General features: G+C 46.4%; 2 protein-coding genes across 5 annotated transcripts in view; both read right to left on the minus strand.

Annotated features, from left to right (window-relative positions):
• Positions 1–1,571: 1,571 nt before the first annotated feature.
• Positions 1,572–2,119, minus strand: LOC121347942 (collagen alpha-2(I) chain-like). The gene is given in 2 exon segments (XM_041427000.1): positions 1,572–1,838; positions 1,841–2,119. Coding segments are annotated over 2 exon segments (483 nt in total). The 3' UTR covers positions 1,572–1,634.
• A 1,072-nt stretch (positions 2,120–3,191) lies between these two features.
• MAGI3 (membrane associated guanylate kinase, WW and PDZ domain containing 3) overlaps positions 3,192–15,175 on the minus strand; it is a 53,077-nt gene continuing 41,093 nt past the window's right edge. For 3 of the 4 annotated variants that reach the window (XM_041427071.1, XM_041427070.1, XM_041427072.1), the window contains 6 exons: positions 14,949–15,134; positions 11,395–11,488; positions 11,185–11,305; positions 10,536–10,679; positions 8,247–8,385; positions 3,192–6,482 (listed from right to left, as the gene is read on the minus strand). In XM_041427071.1, coding sequence (XP_041283005.1) covers positions 5,416–6,482; positions 8,247–8,385; positions 10,536–10,679; positions 11,185–11,305; positions 11,395–11,488; positions 14,949–15,134 — 1,751 coding nt within the window. In that variant the 3' untranslated portion in view covers positions 3,192–5,415. Of the gene's footprint in view, positions 6,483–6,892; positions 6,984–8,246; positions 8,386–10,535; positions 10,680–11,184; positions 11,306–11,394; positions 11,489–14,948; positions 15,135–15,175 lie in introns of all 4 variants that reach the window. The other variant, XM_041427074.1, reaches the window with a different exon arrangement.

Genomic DNA, 15,175 nt, shown 5'->3' on the forward strand with positions numbered 1-15,175 from the left:
TTCCAATCTTGCAATTAATTCCTGCCAGAAGAACTCAGAATCCATACAGCACTGGGATTGTGCCCATTACAAACATCAGCCCCTCCTAGCAATGGGATATTGAGGAAAGGCTGACACTGAACATTACAGAGACAAAAATGATACTGAAAGGCAAAGAACAGCAAGCGATGGTTAAAAAAGCCACACAATACAATACTACATTGTAAGCGGTAACATTGTAAGCATTGTAAACAATGCTACAGTGAAAGCAATACTACATTGTAAGCCACGCTGCACCAACATTCACAGTGAAAAGTTATTGAACTCTTTGTTCATTCTTCATATTCTGATGAGGATAAATTGTGTCCAACTAAAATAAGAAAAATTAAGTCAACTTCAGTACCAGTGGCTTCCTAGAAATACTGATGTATCAAGCAGATATCTAAAAACATTTACTTTCACTAGACTACTTTTGTTTTGCTTTCTTAACTGCTTCTGTTGATGCCCTTATTTCCTAAAAGGCCTTTTGATAACACTTAAAGAACCTTAACAGCTTCATTTGGACAGGACTATTGGTTGCATGTGTCATTCCGGCCGCCTCAGCCCGGGCAGCCGCCTCAGCCCGGCACAGCCGCCTCATCCCGGACCGGCCGCCTCAGCCCGGGTCAGCAGCCTCAGCCCGACACAGCCGCCTCAGCCCGGCACAGCCGCCTCAGCCCGGACCGGCCGCCTCAGCCCGGGCAGCCGCCTCAGCCCGGCACAGCCGCCTCATCCCGGACCGGCCGCCTCAGCCCGGGTCAGCAGCCTCAGCCCGACACAGCCGCCTCAGCCCGGCACAGCCGCCTCAGCCCGGACCGGCCGCCTCAGCCCGGGCAGCCGCCTCAGCCCGGCACAGCCGCCTCATCCCGGACCGGCCGCCTCAGCCCGGGTCAGCAGCCTCAGCCCGACACAGCCGCCTCAGCCCGGCACAGCCGCCTCAGCCCGGACCGGCCGCCTCAGCCCGGGCAGCCGCCTCAGCCCGGCACAGCCGCCTCATCCCGGACCGGCCGCCTCAGCCCGGGTCAGCAGCCTCAGCCCGACACAGCCGCCTCAGCCCGGCACAGCCGCCTCAGCCCGGACCGGCCGCCTCAGCCCGGGCAGCCGCCTCAGCCCGGCACAGCCGCCTCATCCCGGACCGGCCGCCTCAGCCCGGGTCAGCAGCCTCAGCCCGACACAGCCGCCTCAGCCCGGCACAGCCGCCTCAGCCCGGACCGGCCGCCTCAGCCCGGGCAGCCGCCTCAGCCCGGCACAGCCGCCTCATCCCGGACCGGCCGCCTCAGCCCGGGTCAGCAGCCTCAGCCCGACACAGCCGCCTCAGCCCGGCACAGCCGCCTCAGCCCGGACCGGCCGCCTCAGCCCGGGCAGCCGCCTCAGCCCGGCACAGCCGCCTCATCCCGGACCGGCCGCCTCAGCCCGGGTCAGCAGCCTCAGCCCGACACAGCCGCCTCAGCCCGGGCCGGCCGCCTCAGCCCGGACCGGCCGCCTCAGCCCGGGCAGCCGCCTCAGCCCGGCACAGCCGCCTCATCCCGGACCGGCCGCCTCAGCCCGGGTCAGCAGCCTCAGCCCGACACAGCCGCCTCAGCCCGGCACAGCCGCCTCAGCCCGGACCGGCCGCCTCAGCCCGGACCGACCGCCTCAGCGCGCGCCTTTCCCGTCCTGCAGAGCCCCTCACCCTTGGCGGCGGCCGCGGGGTCCCGCAGCAGCGCCTTGAAGCGGGCACCATTGAACTCCTCGTCCCGCGGGCCACAGGCGCGCTTGGCCGCAGGTTCCCCGCTCCGCTCCCCGACCTCGGCGCTCCGCTTCCCGGCCATGCCCGATCCGAACCCGGCCCAGGCCCGCCCCGGAACCGCCGCCGCTCCCGCAGGAAGGGGCGGGCTGAGCGGGAGCAGCCCGGGGCCGTGGAGGACCCGGCCCGGCCTAGCAGGGAGGACTTCCCATCTACCCCCGCAGTGCCCCGAGGGGACCGGCCGCAGCCAGGGCAGGGGCCGCGGGCTCCCGGCCGGAGCGCCGCACGGAGCCGCGTATTCCCCGGAGCGCTCCGTGTTCCGTAACCTACATCTGGTAGGCCTTGGAGTGCCAAACGCCTCCTGCAAACTCTCATCAGGAACCTGGGCTGGTGAGTTTTGTTGCATAGGGAAAGGGGCCAGCGTTCATGTTCAGGGGCCTAAACCCTAACCCTGACCCCTAGGCCTAACCCTAAACCTAAATCCTTCCCCTAAATCTAATCTTAAACCTAAACCCTAAATCTAACGCTAAACCCTAATCCTAACCATAACCCTATTTAGGGTTAGGTAGAGAAGAATAGTAATGATATGAACAGTGTTACTCTCATTGGGATCTCTAATTAGGGTGATATAGATAAAAATAAGAAAAATAATAGACTCTTAAGTGGCGTTAGGTTTATGTGTGTGCCAGACTTACTCCTATACAAGATATTTGGTACCGGGGCAGAGGTAGAAGCACCCTGAAATGCAGATTTAAAGCCGTAAAATGCTGAAAAACGGAGAGCTTCCTTCAAGTGAACCCCTTAAAATGAGGAAATGGGGCAGTTACCTCCAGTTAAATTGACACAATGGCAAATAAATAGGTTCTGTCCTTTAATTTAGTCCTCCAAAATATTAGATAAACAGATGCTTGCCCACTTTAAATTTCTCATATGATGGAAAAAGGCGGATTTTCCCCCTCAATTCAAGCCCTTAAAAACCCCAACCCTAACCTTAACCCCTAACCCAACCCCAACCCTAACTCTCACCCTAATGGGGGGAGAATCCTAGCCCTAACCGTAACCCTAACCCTAATGACAGAACTAGGCATGTCCGCCAGACACTGGAGAAGAAAACCAGCACTATGGGCAGAAGGGGGAAAAAAAAAAAAGGAAACTTATAATTTCAATTTTTAAACAGATTTTCCCTGTATGTATCAGAAGTTTTCCTTCCGCTTTATTGTTCTACAATATCTGGAATGCACTGGCCTCACCATGTTATCCCATGCCATGTACAGAAAAACTGGATTAATGGGGCTGAATCCTGGCAGCTAGCACTGAAACCAGTAGGAACTGCTGTGGGACATCAAGCACTAAAGCCATACAAGAGCTTGCAGCTGGTACTAAATTGTTTACAGCTATTTTCTATACAAGGAAAAGTTGTAAGATGCAAAAGGAGATTACAATTTTATATAGCAAAATGTACAAATAAACCTACCGGATGAGTACTTCATCACTGTACTGTTTCGACAGGACTTAATGATTTTTATACTGTCTTTTCTGAACATTTGTTTTTTGAATGGGGGGAATCAAGGACTTCTAATAATAAACTGCATTAATTTTCCAGAAGAGTAGCATGTTTGTGGGTAAAACCTGCATCACACCCCTGAAAGCCAAGCAAGAACCTGGTTTAGACAATGCAGAATCAACAGGCCATGAACTGGAATTTGTTTTTAATATCTATATAAAAAATAATGAGCAATTTACAGGTCTCTCTCTAGTCAGAACCTCAGAAGTCTGTATAAAGGTGCTGTACAATATATAAACATTTACACCCAGTACATCCATACATTGTGTAGCATTCCAAGGCCACATGGCTAAGTTTGATGCGGGAAGTACAGATACAAGGTCTATGGAAGGAGAAATCACACACAGTTAAGACATTATCAGGTCACATGAACATATAGAAAAATAGAGAGGAGTTGATGGCAGGGAGATCATTTCAGTGGGGCTAATTCATCTGGAATTAAAGCACTGGATTTTTCACTGTACTCAGTGGTCAGGCTGAGTGCACACAGCTCAACATCAACCAACCTCTGGGCAAGAACACAGGGCAATATCTACACAGGCTACTTCAGAGTATTAAATATTTCACAGTCATATTCTACCCAGGGAGTATTCATACGTGTTATGCTACACAGCAACCCTGGTTGTCAGTGGCTCACCTGGTATTGAGCAGGTGAGCACAGTTCAGAGCTGCTTTAAAGCCTACTGAATTCCCAAGTCTTTGTTTAAAAGCTGTTTGAGCAGTCAGCTGTATTTGTGAAGAATTCCACTCAGAACTGCCTCACTGTGCTTTGTTAGCCTTCAAAAACATTTAACGTTTCAAAGCCAAAATGAGATATTCGCTTGCAAAGAGCAAATCATGTTTGTATTTTAAGTAAGTAAAGCTCAATGATTTACTCTTCTTTCTCCAGCAAACTGGACCAAGGGCATCCTTTCACCACTTTTCTGCAGTCATTAAAAATCCCAGATGTCTGGAAATAATCACTAAAAGTGTGAATAAAATAAACCACTTCCATTTCTATTGTTCTTACAGCTATAGGACTGATGTGTCAGTAGGTTCTGGTGGTAACATCCCTCTTTAAAACATCTCTGCCAGCCCAAACCATAGATGGTGTGTCTCCTGTATCCTGTTTGTCATCAACGCTTCTTGATCACACATGCACAGTAAATAGGGGAGAGTTCTAAAATATACAGGCAAGAACTTCACTGAAAATCTGTTCTGGTAGCTGAGTCTGTCCTACAGTCAGTTCTTACCCCTACAGAGGGGAAAAAACCCCAATTCCTAACTAGCATTAAATAATTAAAGATGGGACTTCAGTATGAGCTCCACACTGAGGCTGAGGGTGTCATGGTGCCATGCGTGAAACCAAAGGAATTGTGTTATTTAACAGAATCCAGAATTTTCTTTCCTCTCACAGATGTTTGCAACCCAAATCCCTGTGAATCAAGGAACTAAAGTGATTCTGCTGTGTCAGAAAAAGCAAAATTACAGAATTGCGTTAAATACCATATTTAGCTACAGGGTTTTGTATTAGGTATTAAAATTCCAGGAAACATATGAGCTGAGCAGCACCAGCAACTCATTTGCTGCCCTGGAACTGACAGAACCAACTCGGCCGTTTTCTCCCTGACCCAGCAAGAACACGTGAGTTTCCTGATGTAAACATGCAACCTGCTCTAGAGAAAACACCCACTTCAGCCCAAACCTGCCTTGTCTCTGACTGGAATCCATGTGGGAAGGGTTAGATTGACTGGATGCAGTAGATAGGTTGGCACAACAACAGGAAGTGAGTCTGGATCACATTGGCAATACAGGCATTAAATAACTTTGTTCAGAGTTCACAATACTCGGGGAAGCTGCAGCAGTGCAACACTGGGAGCAGCAGACATGGCCTGCAAAGGGACACGGGGACAGCAGCTCATGGAAGGGTTTCACTGAAGCAATCTGAAAGTCCTTCATGGAGCTTAGATAATTTAAGAACAAATGAAATACTTTCCTCCCTCTAACCAGTTTCTGAGGAAAAAAAAAAAAAAAAAAAGACAACTGTGTGAGAAAAAACAATGTTTTAAATTACCCTTACTGGAAAATTGATCAAAACATGCTCTAAAAACCAGTGTCTCTCAGTCAGTCACACCCCTTTTCCAGGCACCCCTGCTGCTGGGGAGCCCTTACAGCCACTGGGGACCTTCCACGGCCCAGGAGTTATCAGTGTTTTCCTTACTGGAGAATTCCTCTCAGGTTGGGAAGTTCCATCTTTGGTTTCATTGGGCAGCTCCATGTGTCTCTCTCCATGGTGTCTGTTCATCATAAGAGCTTCCTGTGTTTCTGCCCTTCTTTGTTTCTCCATGGAAAGCAGTGGGATACTGGAAAGGCTGGAGGTTTTGAATCTACTGGAACCTGTGTCTCCAGAGCTGGACTTGGTTAATAAATCATCCTCAGAGGCATTTCTCTTGGAGTCCCTAAAGGGAAGGCTATTCCCACCAAACACTGAGTAATGTTGGTCTGCAGAACACCCTTCTGTCTTTCCTGGTGCCTTCTGCTTCATTCTTTCTTTCCTGGTGACTTCTGGTTTACCATTCCCACCTTTCAACTGCTCAACAGAACAGGATGTTTGGATCCTTCCCACTGTTTCTGTGCTTCCTGGTTTGCTGAGATGCCTTTGGGGACTTGCTGACCTTCCTCGATTTCCATGAGAAGACTCCTGTTTGTCACTATTCTTCATCCCTTTTCCTGTGGTTTTACTCTCACTCCTGGAACTGTCAGATTTATGTGACAGATTGTTCTTCTCAGGATCCCCTTTCCTGGGGCTGTGGAATCCCATGTGAGGGTATCCTTCAGCAGCCCTTGTCTTCGCTGGACTGGCATATCTGCCCCTTCTGGTCCCTGCTTCTGAACTACCTTTAGTGATTCCAAATGCAGGACTTGAGGGACATTCCCATCTGTTCTTTGTTCTCTGAGGAGAAGACTGAGGCTTCCTCTCACACAGGTTTTCAGTTAAAGTGCTTATCTTGTCAGGCACAGTGTTCTCTGCTTGTTCCAGTTCCTCAGACAGCTGAACTCTGGTTAAAGCATCTCCTGGTACTGCTAAATAACACACTTCAGATGGGGAAGCAGAATGGGAAGATGAAGATAATAATGGTGACTGTTCTTCATATATTACATTTGATGAAGCAGGATTGTAGCTATCCCAATCACCTGGAAGCAAATGGCAAGAGATTTGATTAAACACACAAAAAGTAATAATTGGCAAACTACTGAGTTCAATTCAGAAAACATAGAGCAGCATACTTTCAAAGCTTTATTTAGCCAGCTTTCTGTACTGTGTTGTTCTACAATAATCCTGAGGATGTGATTTTGGAAAAAAAAAAAATCTAGTGCTCAGAATGCTGGACCCCTGCAGGACTGTGTCAGTCTTTGAATCAAAACAATTTTAGGGCCTACACAGCAAAATTTCAAATCAAAAAGTCCCTGACCTACATTGTTTAATAAAACCTAACAAACTAGAACTGTTATGCCTAAAGAAATCTGAAACTGTGAAAAGTGGGGTTATTCATAGCTTTGCACTGTAAAAACAGGAAGCGATGAAACAAGACATGCAGATTTACCAAGTCTTTAAGGAAAAAACCAAGAAAAGCACTGAAAGCCCTTAATGTTGCTCAGGTTTCACGTAGGGACACAGACTGGAAGGAGCCAAACCTGAAGGAGGAAGAGAAAAAGCCCAGAAGTACATACCAAAAAAAAAAAATCACAGACTACAGCAAGCAAGATTTCAATCAGAAATGTGGGATTAACAGCAAGGCAAGAGGCCATAAACCCTTCCCCACTCCACCACTTCCTTCACCTCATCCCAGGCCTCATTCTAGACAGAGGGCTGGCCTGGACATGCTCCAGAGGTTCCCTCTTGTCCGATTCTGTTTCTCCCTCAGGCTAAGGGAATTTCTGTGACCAGCAGGACCAGTAGTGATGCTCAGGACCCTTTTTTAGCTCTCGGAAGGAAAGAAATTGAGACAGTTCTGAGCAGATTTTACCCTTTGAGTGAATGCCAGTAAGTGAGTGAACACACAAAGTGTTTGGTAGCTCAAACTGTGTGTTTGGGATTTTGAAAGGATAAGCTTGGGGTTGATCACTGACTGAAAAACACCTTATCAGAAAAAGTGACCCTACAATTTAGGAAGTTTAACCATCAGCACTTTGGTGTCAGCATCAGGGCTTAAAAAGACTAAAACACATATATTTAGGAAATTATATGTTCTTTGCTTTAAAATGGTGCTGCTGCCACTGCCACAAGTCTCTGATTTGCAATCTTGGGACTGAATCAGATGCAAAGCCATCAGTTCTGAACTTTTTGGCTCCTGCAAACATTTGCTTTGCTGTCCTTCCTGGATTGTTTTGGGGTTTTGTTTTGGCCTACAAAGTTGTGGTTTCCTTTTGTAGACACAGAAATCACCTTGAATCAAACTGAATGCCTTTGGAGAGTAAAGTTGTCCCTTTCCTGCTTCCTGAAGTTTTGGCTTTGAAAAACGAAGCATTTCGTAATTTAGAAGGCTAAAACCAGAAGTAAATATGTACAGAAACAAACTTTTAACAATACTGAAGCACAGAGAATTTTCATTTAAATTAAAAGGCAATCAGGGTTAATCAGCATATTTTTATAGAAAAACTTGATTAGCTTGGATAGAGCTGAGGAACTAATTAGAAATATGGAATAATTTCAGACTGTGCAATGCTCCTACGTACTGTCATGTGTTAATTTTACCCCAAATATTCCTTGTATTTAAAAAGAGATATTTTATTTTTCAATTTTTATATTTTAATGTTTAGTTTAGTTCAGTAATAAATGCACAGCTGTCACAAAGGCAACTGCCTACTACTGCAGTGAACAAGTAGCAGAATCTCCTTATCCTACTTTAGTTCCCTGCCTTGTGCCCTCAACACCAAAAAGCCCTTGAGACAACGTACTGTGATCTGGTATCAATCCAGTCCCTGGTCTCAGCAGCAGCACAACTTTATTTCCTCCAGCCTGAATCAGCTCAATGGCTCGTGTGTGAGTGATTCCTTGGGTAGGTTCTCCATTAATTTCCACAATTTGGTCACCAACCTGAGGAAAAAAGAGCAGCAGATTAGTCTTTGGGAATCTCTGACACTGTGAACTGGTTTTTAATTTAGAAAGAAAAAATAATATAGGCAGATGCTTCTGTTTTCCTTCTCATGCTAAAATCCAGTGGGCATTAGTGACACCGTGACACCATTCCATGGATGACAAGCAGGATGTGACCCCAGGGTCGGGGGATTCAGAGGTGCGTGGAGGTTGTCTGCTCAGGAAAAGATTCCAGAGATCTTAACCATATATTCTTTTATTTACAAGTGATGAGACAGATACAGGATGTGCTTGAATATATTTTCATTGATTCTGGATCATGCTGTGGAGGGAGAACATGGATCAACCACATCACACTCGTCTGAGGTCACCTTATCCAGGGGAGGACATAGCACCTTCCCTATACCCACTGCCAAGCTGAACACGGCACAAACAGGTTTGATGTAAGGACAGGAACTGTTACTTCAGGATGGACAGATCAGTGGTGAGGTCTCAGAGCCAGTAAACAACTCTCACAGGTACCAGGCAGGTAATTTCAGCCAGCACTAACTTCCCTGGCTGCTGCAAAGGGGCTGGAATAGCATACCCCAAAAATAGTTCTCTTTTAGGCAAAATTGAGAAGGGAAATGGGGAAAAAAGGGAGTGGGAGCCTATCTGGCACTGCACACAGCAACCAACAGATGTCACTGGTGTGTAACATTAGCAGCTTAAAGAGGCTTCCTGGGCTTCGTTGAAGTCACTCTGCCAAAGGAGGTCACTGCCGGCTCCTCATGGACAGGCTGGGACTGAGACACACCGGGACAGCTCAGCTAGCTGGATGAGAAGTTCCTCCTCACACTGTTAAAGTATAACCAGAAAGAGACACCATATCCGGATGACAAGAAATGGAAAGTGTGAATAACCTCAGTCTGGGCGAGCTCAGCCCATCCGTGCTCTGGGCTGGGGACTTGGCACATGCCAGCACTGGGAGGGGCTTGGTGTCAAGGATGGGAAGATCAAAGATGTGGCTCTGCACAAGACACTCAGACAGTCCCATCCTGTGCCTGAAAGCACTGTCCAAACACTCTTTGAGCTCTGGCAGCCTTGGGGTTGTGACCATTCCCTGGGTAGCCTGTTCCACTGCCAGATCACCTTCAGAGGGAAAACCTTTTCCCAATATCTAACATAATCCTCCCCTGACACAGTTCCAGCCATTCCCCCAGGGCCTGCCATTGGTCCTGCCCCTTGGGAGGAAGCTGCAGACCGCGGTGAGGTCTGGCTCCTCTTCTCTGGGCTGAACAATTTTTTTGGTTGCTTTGCTCAAAAAGCAAAGCCCTGGAGCTCAGTGTGACACCAACTGAAGAAGGACTATCAGAAAAAATATTAGCACTGAATGCTACACTCATGTTGTCTCTCAAGCACATGGGGGAAAATGCTTATTACTGTGAAGAATACTAAGAATTCCACTTAATCCATTTAAGTCTCATAGCAAGTATCTGTGCCAGCCCCATTCTGCAAATGCAGGACAAAGAGAGGCAGAGCCACATGCCAGCAACAGGGAAGCACAAGGACTGCAAAGGATGGCATCTCATGGGCACCTGGCTCACCTTGAGGCTTCAGCCTCTGAAAATCCAACCCTGGGCAGTAGCCACAGAGTCTCACTTACCATCGTTCCTTCTGATATACCCAAGTACTTTGCTTTTACTACAATATTAGAGAGTGAATTCCTTACACAAAGGCAAGAATTAACATAGTATTTGGGAAAAAAATCAGGATTGTATCTTCAGAAATGACATAGAACAGTAGCAGCACAATTTACACACAAACATTCCTTAAAAATTAACTGACTTGGACAGTGATTCTCTTCCCAGCTCTCTGGTGCACTGTGTGCAATCTCTTGTTGGGGCTCCTAACATACCTACAAGTACCTGCTGCTCACACCCAGGGATGCTACTGTAACCCCAGCAAAGCGGACAATTCCTTTGGGATGGCCAGAGCTGTTAATGAACTTCTCATCCAGAAGTCCATGGCCACAGGGACAGCTGGAAGAAGGGCAAAGGCCCAGATGCTGTTCTGGGACCTTGTGCTTGTGAAAATCCAAGTTTGTTGCCACTCTGGGTAAATTAATGTATCAACTGCATCAACAAATTGATTAGAGAAGCCAAACCTACGTGGATTCTCCCATCCTTGACTGCTGGCCCGTCCTCAGCCAGACGGAGGATGAATAAGCCCATGTTGTATTCCTTTCCTCCTCGGAGGCTGAATCCAAATCCTCGAGGGCCCCTTTCCAACTCCACTGGGAAACAGCCAGCATTCTGTGCAGAAAGTCACAGGGGGGAAAAAGAGAGATGAATACCTGTAGGCAGATTTAACCTTCTGTTTTTCTAGAAAAATATCCCAATATTTCTATATTTTGATCATTTAAACAGCATTCATCCCAACTCTGGGGTGACTCAGGGTAATGGTTTTAATCTAAGTCCAAACATTCAGAACATCTTTCCTTCTAAGTCTGAGACAGGCACAAAATTCTTGAAGAAACTTTGCCAAAGAGTCTGTAGTCACTCCATTACAAGCATTTTTTGTTTCTTTCATGGCTATAACGAGTGTTCAAATACCTTAAGGAGATAATCACATTTGAAACATGAGCAAAAACATTCTGTGAGACACTTCAGTATGTTTTTATACACAACTGTTCTACCTGTATCCGACAGGGAAATGTTTTAACATTCTGCTTTTGAGAATTCTGTGGCAATGCCACTAGAGTGCCTTGATGGGTGAGTATTCCCTGTGTCTCCACACCCTCTGGATGGATTTTTGTACCTGGGAATGACGACTGCCAACACCTGAAGCAGCATCCAACTGTGCCATGTGCTTGTGCTCAGGCCAGGACAGCCGGTAACTATTAGAAACTTCTTTTCCAGCTTCACTTTCTGCAGCTCCCCTACAGAAAGGTGAAAGGACGTGGATGTTGCCTTCACATTAATCCCTCTGGCCAAGCTTTTCCCACCATTCCCAGCCCCTTTTCCTAACCTGTCAGGGTTGATCGGTGCCAGTCCCAGTGGTCGGTGCTGTGGGGCTGGACTCTGCCTGGCCGAGTTTGTTCCTGATGGAGGACCACGTTGCTCTAGAATCCAAAGAAAATCAACAGTCATGACTTCACACATCTGCAGCCAGGACAATGGTCCCCACCACTGCTGGGGGTACTGCTCCCAAGGAACTGCAGCCACGACACCCTGAGCCAAGCTCATGTGGACACAACAGAGAGAGGATTTTCCAAGCCAGGGACACAAGTACAGCTCAGTAAATTCTCAGGAATTCTTTTCTTTATTTTTATTCTTTCACTCTGCTTTTCCTCTGGAAATACCAGCACAACTGTATGGATCCTGACATGAACAGAAGGGATTGCCTGATTGCAACTTGATAAATGCCAGAGGGGATCAGGGCTGATCAGATCCATGAAATTGGTTCAGATATTCATTATCTTAAGATTTTTTAAGAGACGAAGAACAATGTCCATTTGAAAAATACCCCTCTGTAAAGGTAAGTGAATGAGGATCTGCAGGAGAAATGGGTATTTAGAGGTGAAGACCCCATCAAATAAAGGGAAATTGCCAACTCATTTAAGGCACAACAGTTTTCCATTGCCCAGCTCCAGGCAAGGTGAGGAACTGGTCTCTTGGGAGAAGGAGTTCACTGGCAGGCAATCAAGAGGAATGTTAAAAGTCTTTTGCCTTCTTCCAAAAGCTAAGTAAAAAATAAGGTTTTGATAAAACCATTTAAAATAACTCCTTATTATTTTCCCCTCCAGGGAAAATACTGTTAGTGTGCACTTTACAAAAAATCCAGTGCATTTCTGGAAAAAGCCCTGTGTTTCAGGATACAAAAATGACACTCTCACTTAAGAATAAAGAACCACAGTCTATGCAAAAAGCTGCCTCTTAGCTGGAACCTGAATGGCAAGCAGTGGCCCAAGATGGACTTTTGTGCTGAAATATAAACTATTAACTCCTTTTCCCTGAAAGGGTTAAAAACCAATCATTCCCAGCACCAAAACTAGAGATGTTCCAGCCCCATTAGGTGTAGCACACCACTGCATTTCTTAATTAAGAACAAACAAATTCCACTAAAATACAAAGAAGTGCTCAAGAATGTTAAGGGAAGATTTAAAATTTAAAGCATATTACACTGAATTTCTCAGGTATGTGAGACCTCCCGAGCCCTCCACACATCTGCTTGGTGCTGTTCTCATGACATGCCTTAAAGAGGTTTTTCTCTAGAGACAAAATGTCAACTTTTACTCCTGGTTTATCCTCAGATTTTTAATTTAGAAGCATAGGCAAGAAAAACGCCATCTGTTTGTACAAATCCTGCAGCCCTCTCTGCAGCCTCGTCTCATGTGTTCCCAGCTAATACATGACAAAAGCTGACAGGCTCCTGCTTTTGTGAAAAATGTTAAAGAATCTTTTCTGGCGCATGAAGGGAATTCATTTATTCCCATGAAAAGCAAAGATCATAGGCCTGTGAAAGCCTGGGGGGAGGAAAAGGGACCAGGAACAGGTTTTGTTGCCGCTCTCAGAGGACAAAGCTAGGGAACAGCAAACTCTTCCAGGGTTTCTGCCTTGTGAGGCTCAACAGCTTCCAGCAAAAAGGGCATTTCGTGTTTTTGGAGCTGTATTCTGGATTTTCCTGGGAGTGAACCAACCCTGTGAGGCTGAGCTCTCTCCCCGAGTGCCTGAAGCCCCAACTCGCCCACATCCATGCTGGATTCCCCCACTACACAGGGCTCTGCTGTGAGCTAAACTCTATTTCTTCAGCTACATCAAGGAGAATTTTAAAGTGGAGATATATTCCCACTTCAGAATATATGGAACTGGTGGAACTGGTTCTGTTTCTTTCTCCTTCATTGTCACAAAATTCTTTTCATCTCAAACGCACCAACTCCAGCTCCTCTGAGCCACAGATTTTCCCTGACTGATCTTTTCTCTGGTTTACCACCTGCTACTGAAGGGTTCTTTCCTCTCTTTGTTGAGTCTCCCCAGGTTGTGTTTTTCTCTCTGTATTTTGGCTCCAAATCTGCAATTGACTCAGTGAGAAAGGTTTTTACGCAAAGTCCATGTAAGGTCATATGCAAATAATGGGTAGAAATATAATATTCAGAAAACTTATTTTGAAAACAAGTGGAAGGTGCTCCTCCTGTCCACAGCAGCCCAATAGGCTTTCAGGTCCTGCCAACCCAAACCAGTCTGTATTTGATGACTAAAAGCTGCAGAGAAAACAGATCTAATTCAACCAACCCAAACTTCAGTTGCTTTATAAACATCACCCATGGCAACTGCTTTGAAGTGTGTCCCTTCAAACTGGAATGAACCAGATTTGATAAAAATAAAAATCTTAATAGAAAAATAACAACTTACAGAGGTCTCTGGTCTCTCTACTTCAAGCATTAACAAAAAGGAATATTAAGTCTTTGAAATTCTGTGTTACAAGCTGAGATGGCATGTTAAATATTTGCAATGAATGTGAAATTAGAGAATCATCTGCTGGCTTTATTCACAGCCTGGCTCTAGGTATTTCTTATTTCCAAGGTGAAGAAAGCCAGCTTTCTGGCAAAATAATGATAGGGAGTTTAATCAAACCCGTAAGCAGCATTCAAGAAAATACAGGGCAGGAAAACAGTTTTTCTCTCCAAATTACAGGACTGTATATTTACAATTTTGTTTAGAAACAATACCACAGTGCATGCAGTGTTACATGGGAGCTGTCATTAAGTCAGTCCCCAAAGATGGGACTTTGCAGTCCCTAGGATTCACTTTGCTGCTCAGGTGACACAGCAGGTTTTGCAGGTGCAAGATTGGCAGGAAAACCCTGTCAAGGTTTTTTTCCTGTGTGGTGAGATGTGACTCTTTTGCAAAGGGGAGCTTTGGCAGCCAGAACTGCAGCATGTTTCTGCTACAGGGATGCAGCATTAGGGAATTTGTGTATTTTAACATGGTAGAAAGCAAAAACTCATGGTTTAAATGGAGAGATTTGGAAAGCAGGAGTCCCTGTGGCCTTAGAGCAAGGACTGAGCATCCTGGCAGCACTGGCCTCATTGGGTACAGAGCTCTGGCAGCACCTGCAGCAACAGGAGCTGGGCACCTGAGCTAGGGAGAGAAGATTTTCTCACTAAGCATGATCTTGTGGCTGCTGCAGCCCCCTGAGGGGTCATTTCTCTTTGGCTGGAGAATACAAGGTCTGGACAGGATGTGTCTATGTTAGCAGCATTTTCTCTCTCTCACACATGAGAATTTCTCTCACTCTTCATTGTGTTGTTAATAATTTTAGCTCCTTTTTGGGTACAAGCACCTTGTTGTGGCAACTCGTCTCTCTGTCCCACCTGCCTTCAGCTCTTCCAGAGCAAACACATGAGCTTCCAATTTATTCAACTTCCAGGAGCTGATGATCCCCATGAGTCCCACTCAACTCAGGGTAGTCTAAGATTTACTCTCCTTAATTTCCAAACATCTTCAAATGCTCCATTTAAGCCAATAAACTTCAGCGGTGATTAATACCCAACTTTGATAGTGTGGTAGCACCTTCCTTACCTTCCTCAGCCACCACTGTGAGGGTCACCACGTTGCCTGCCTCCTTGATGAGCTGCACAATGCTGTCATGGGAGAGCTCCACAATGGACTGGCTGTTTACCGCTGAGATTCTATCACCCACCTTCAGCTTCCCACACTGGTCAGCTGGGCTTCCCTCGATAACCCGCCCGATCTTGTGAGGAATCACTAAGAAACAAGAACAGACACAGCAACACCGTAAGTATTCA

The sequence above is a fragment of the Onychostruthus taczanowskii genome, unplaced genomic scaffold, assembly GCF_017590055.1.
Source record: "Onychostruthus taczanowskii isolate IOZ18803 unplaced genomic scaffold, ASM1759005v1 scaffold97, whole genome shotgun sequence".
In the NCBI taxonomy this organism is placed as follows: Eukaryota; Metazoa; Chordata; class Aves; order Passeriformes; family Passeridae; genus Onychostruthus; species Onychostruthus taczanowskii.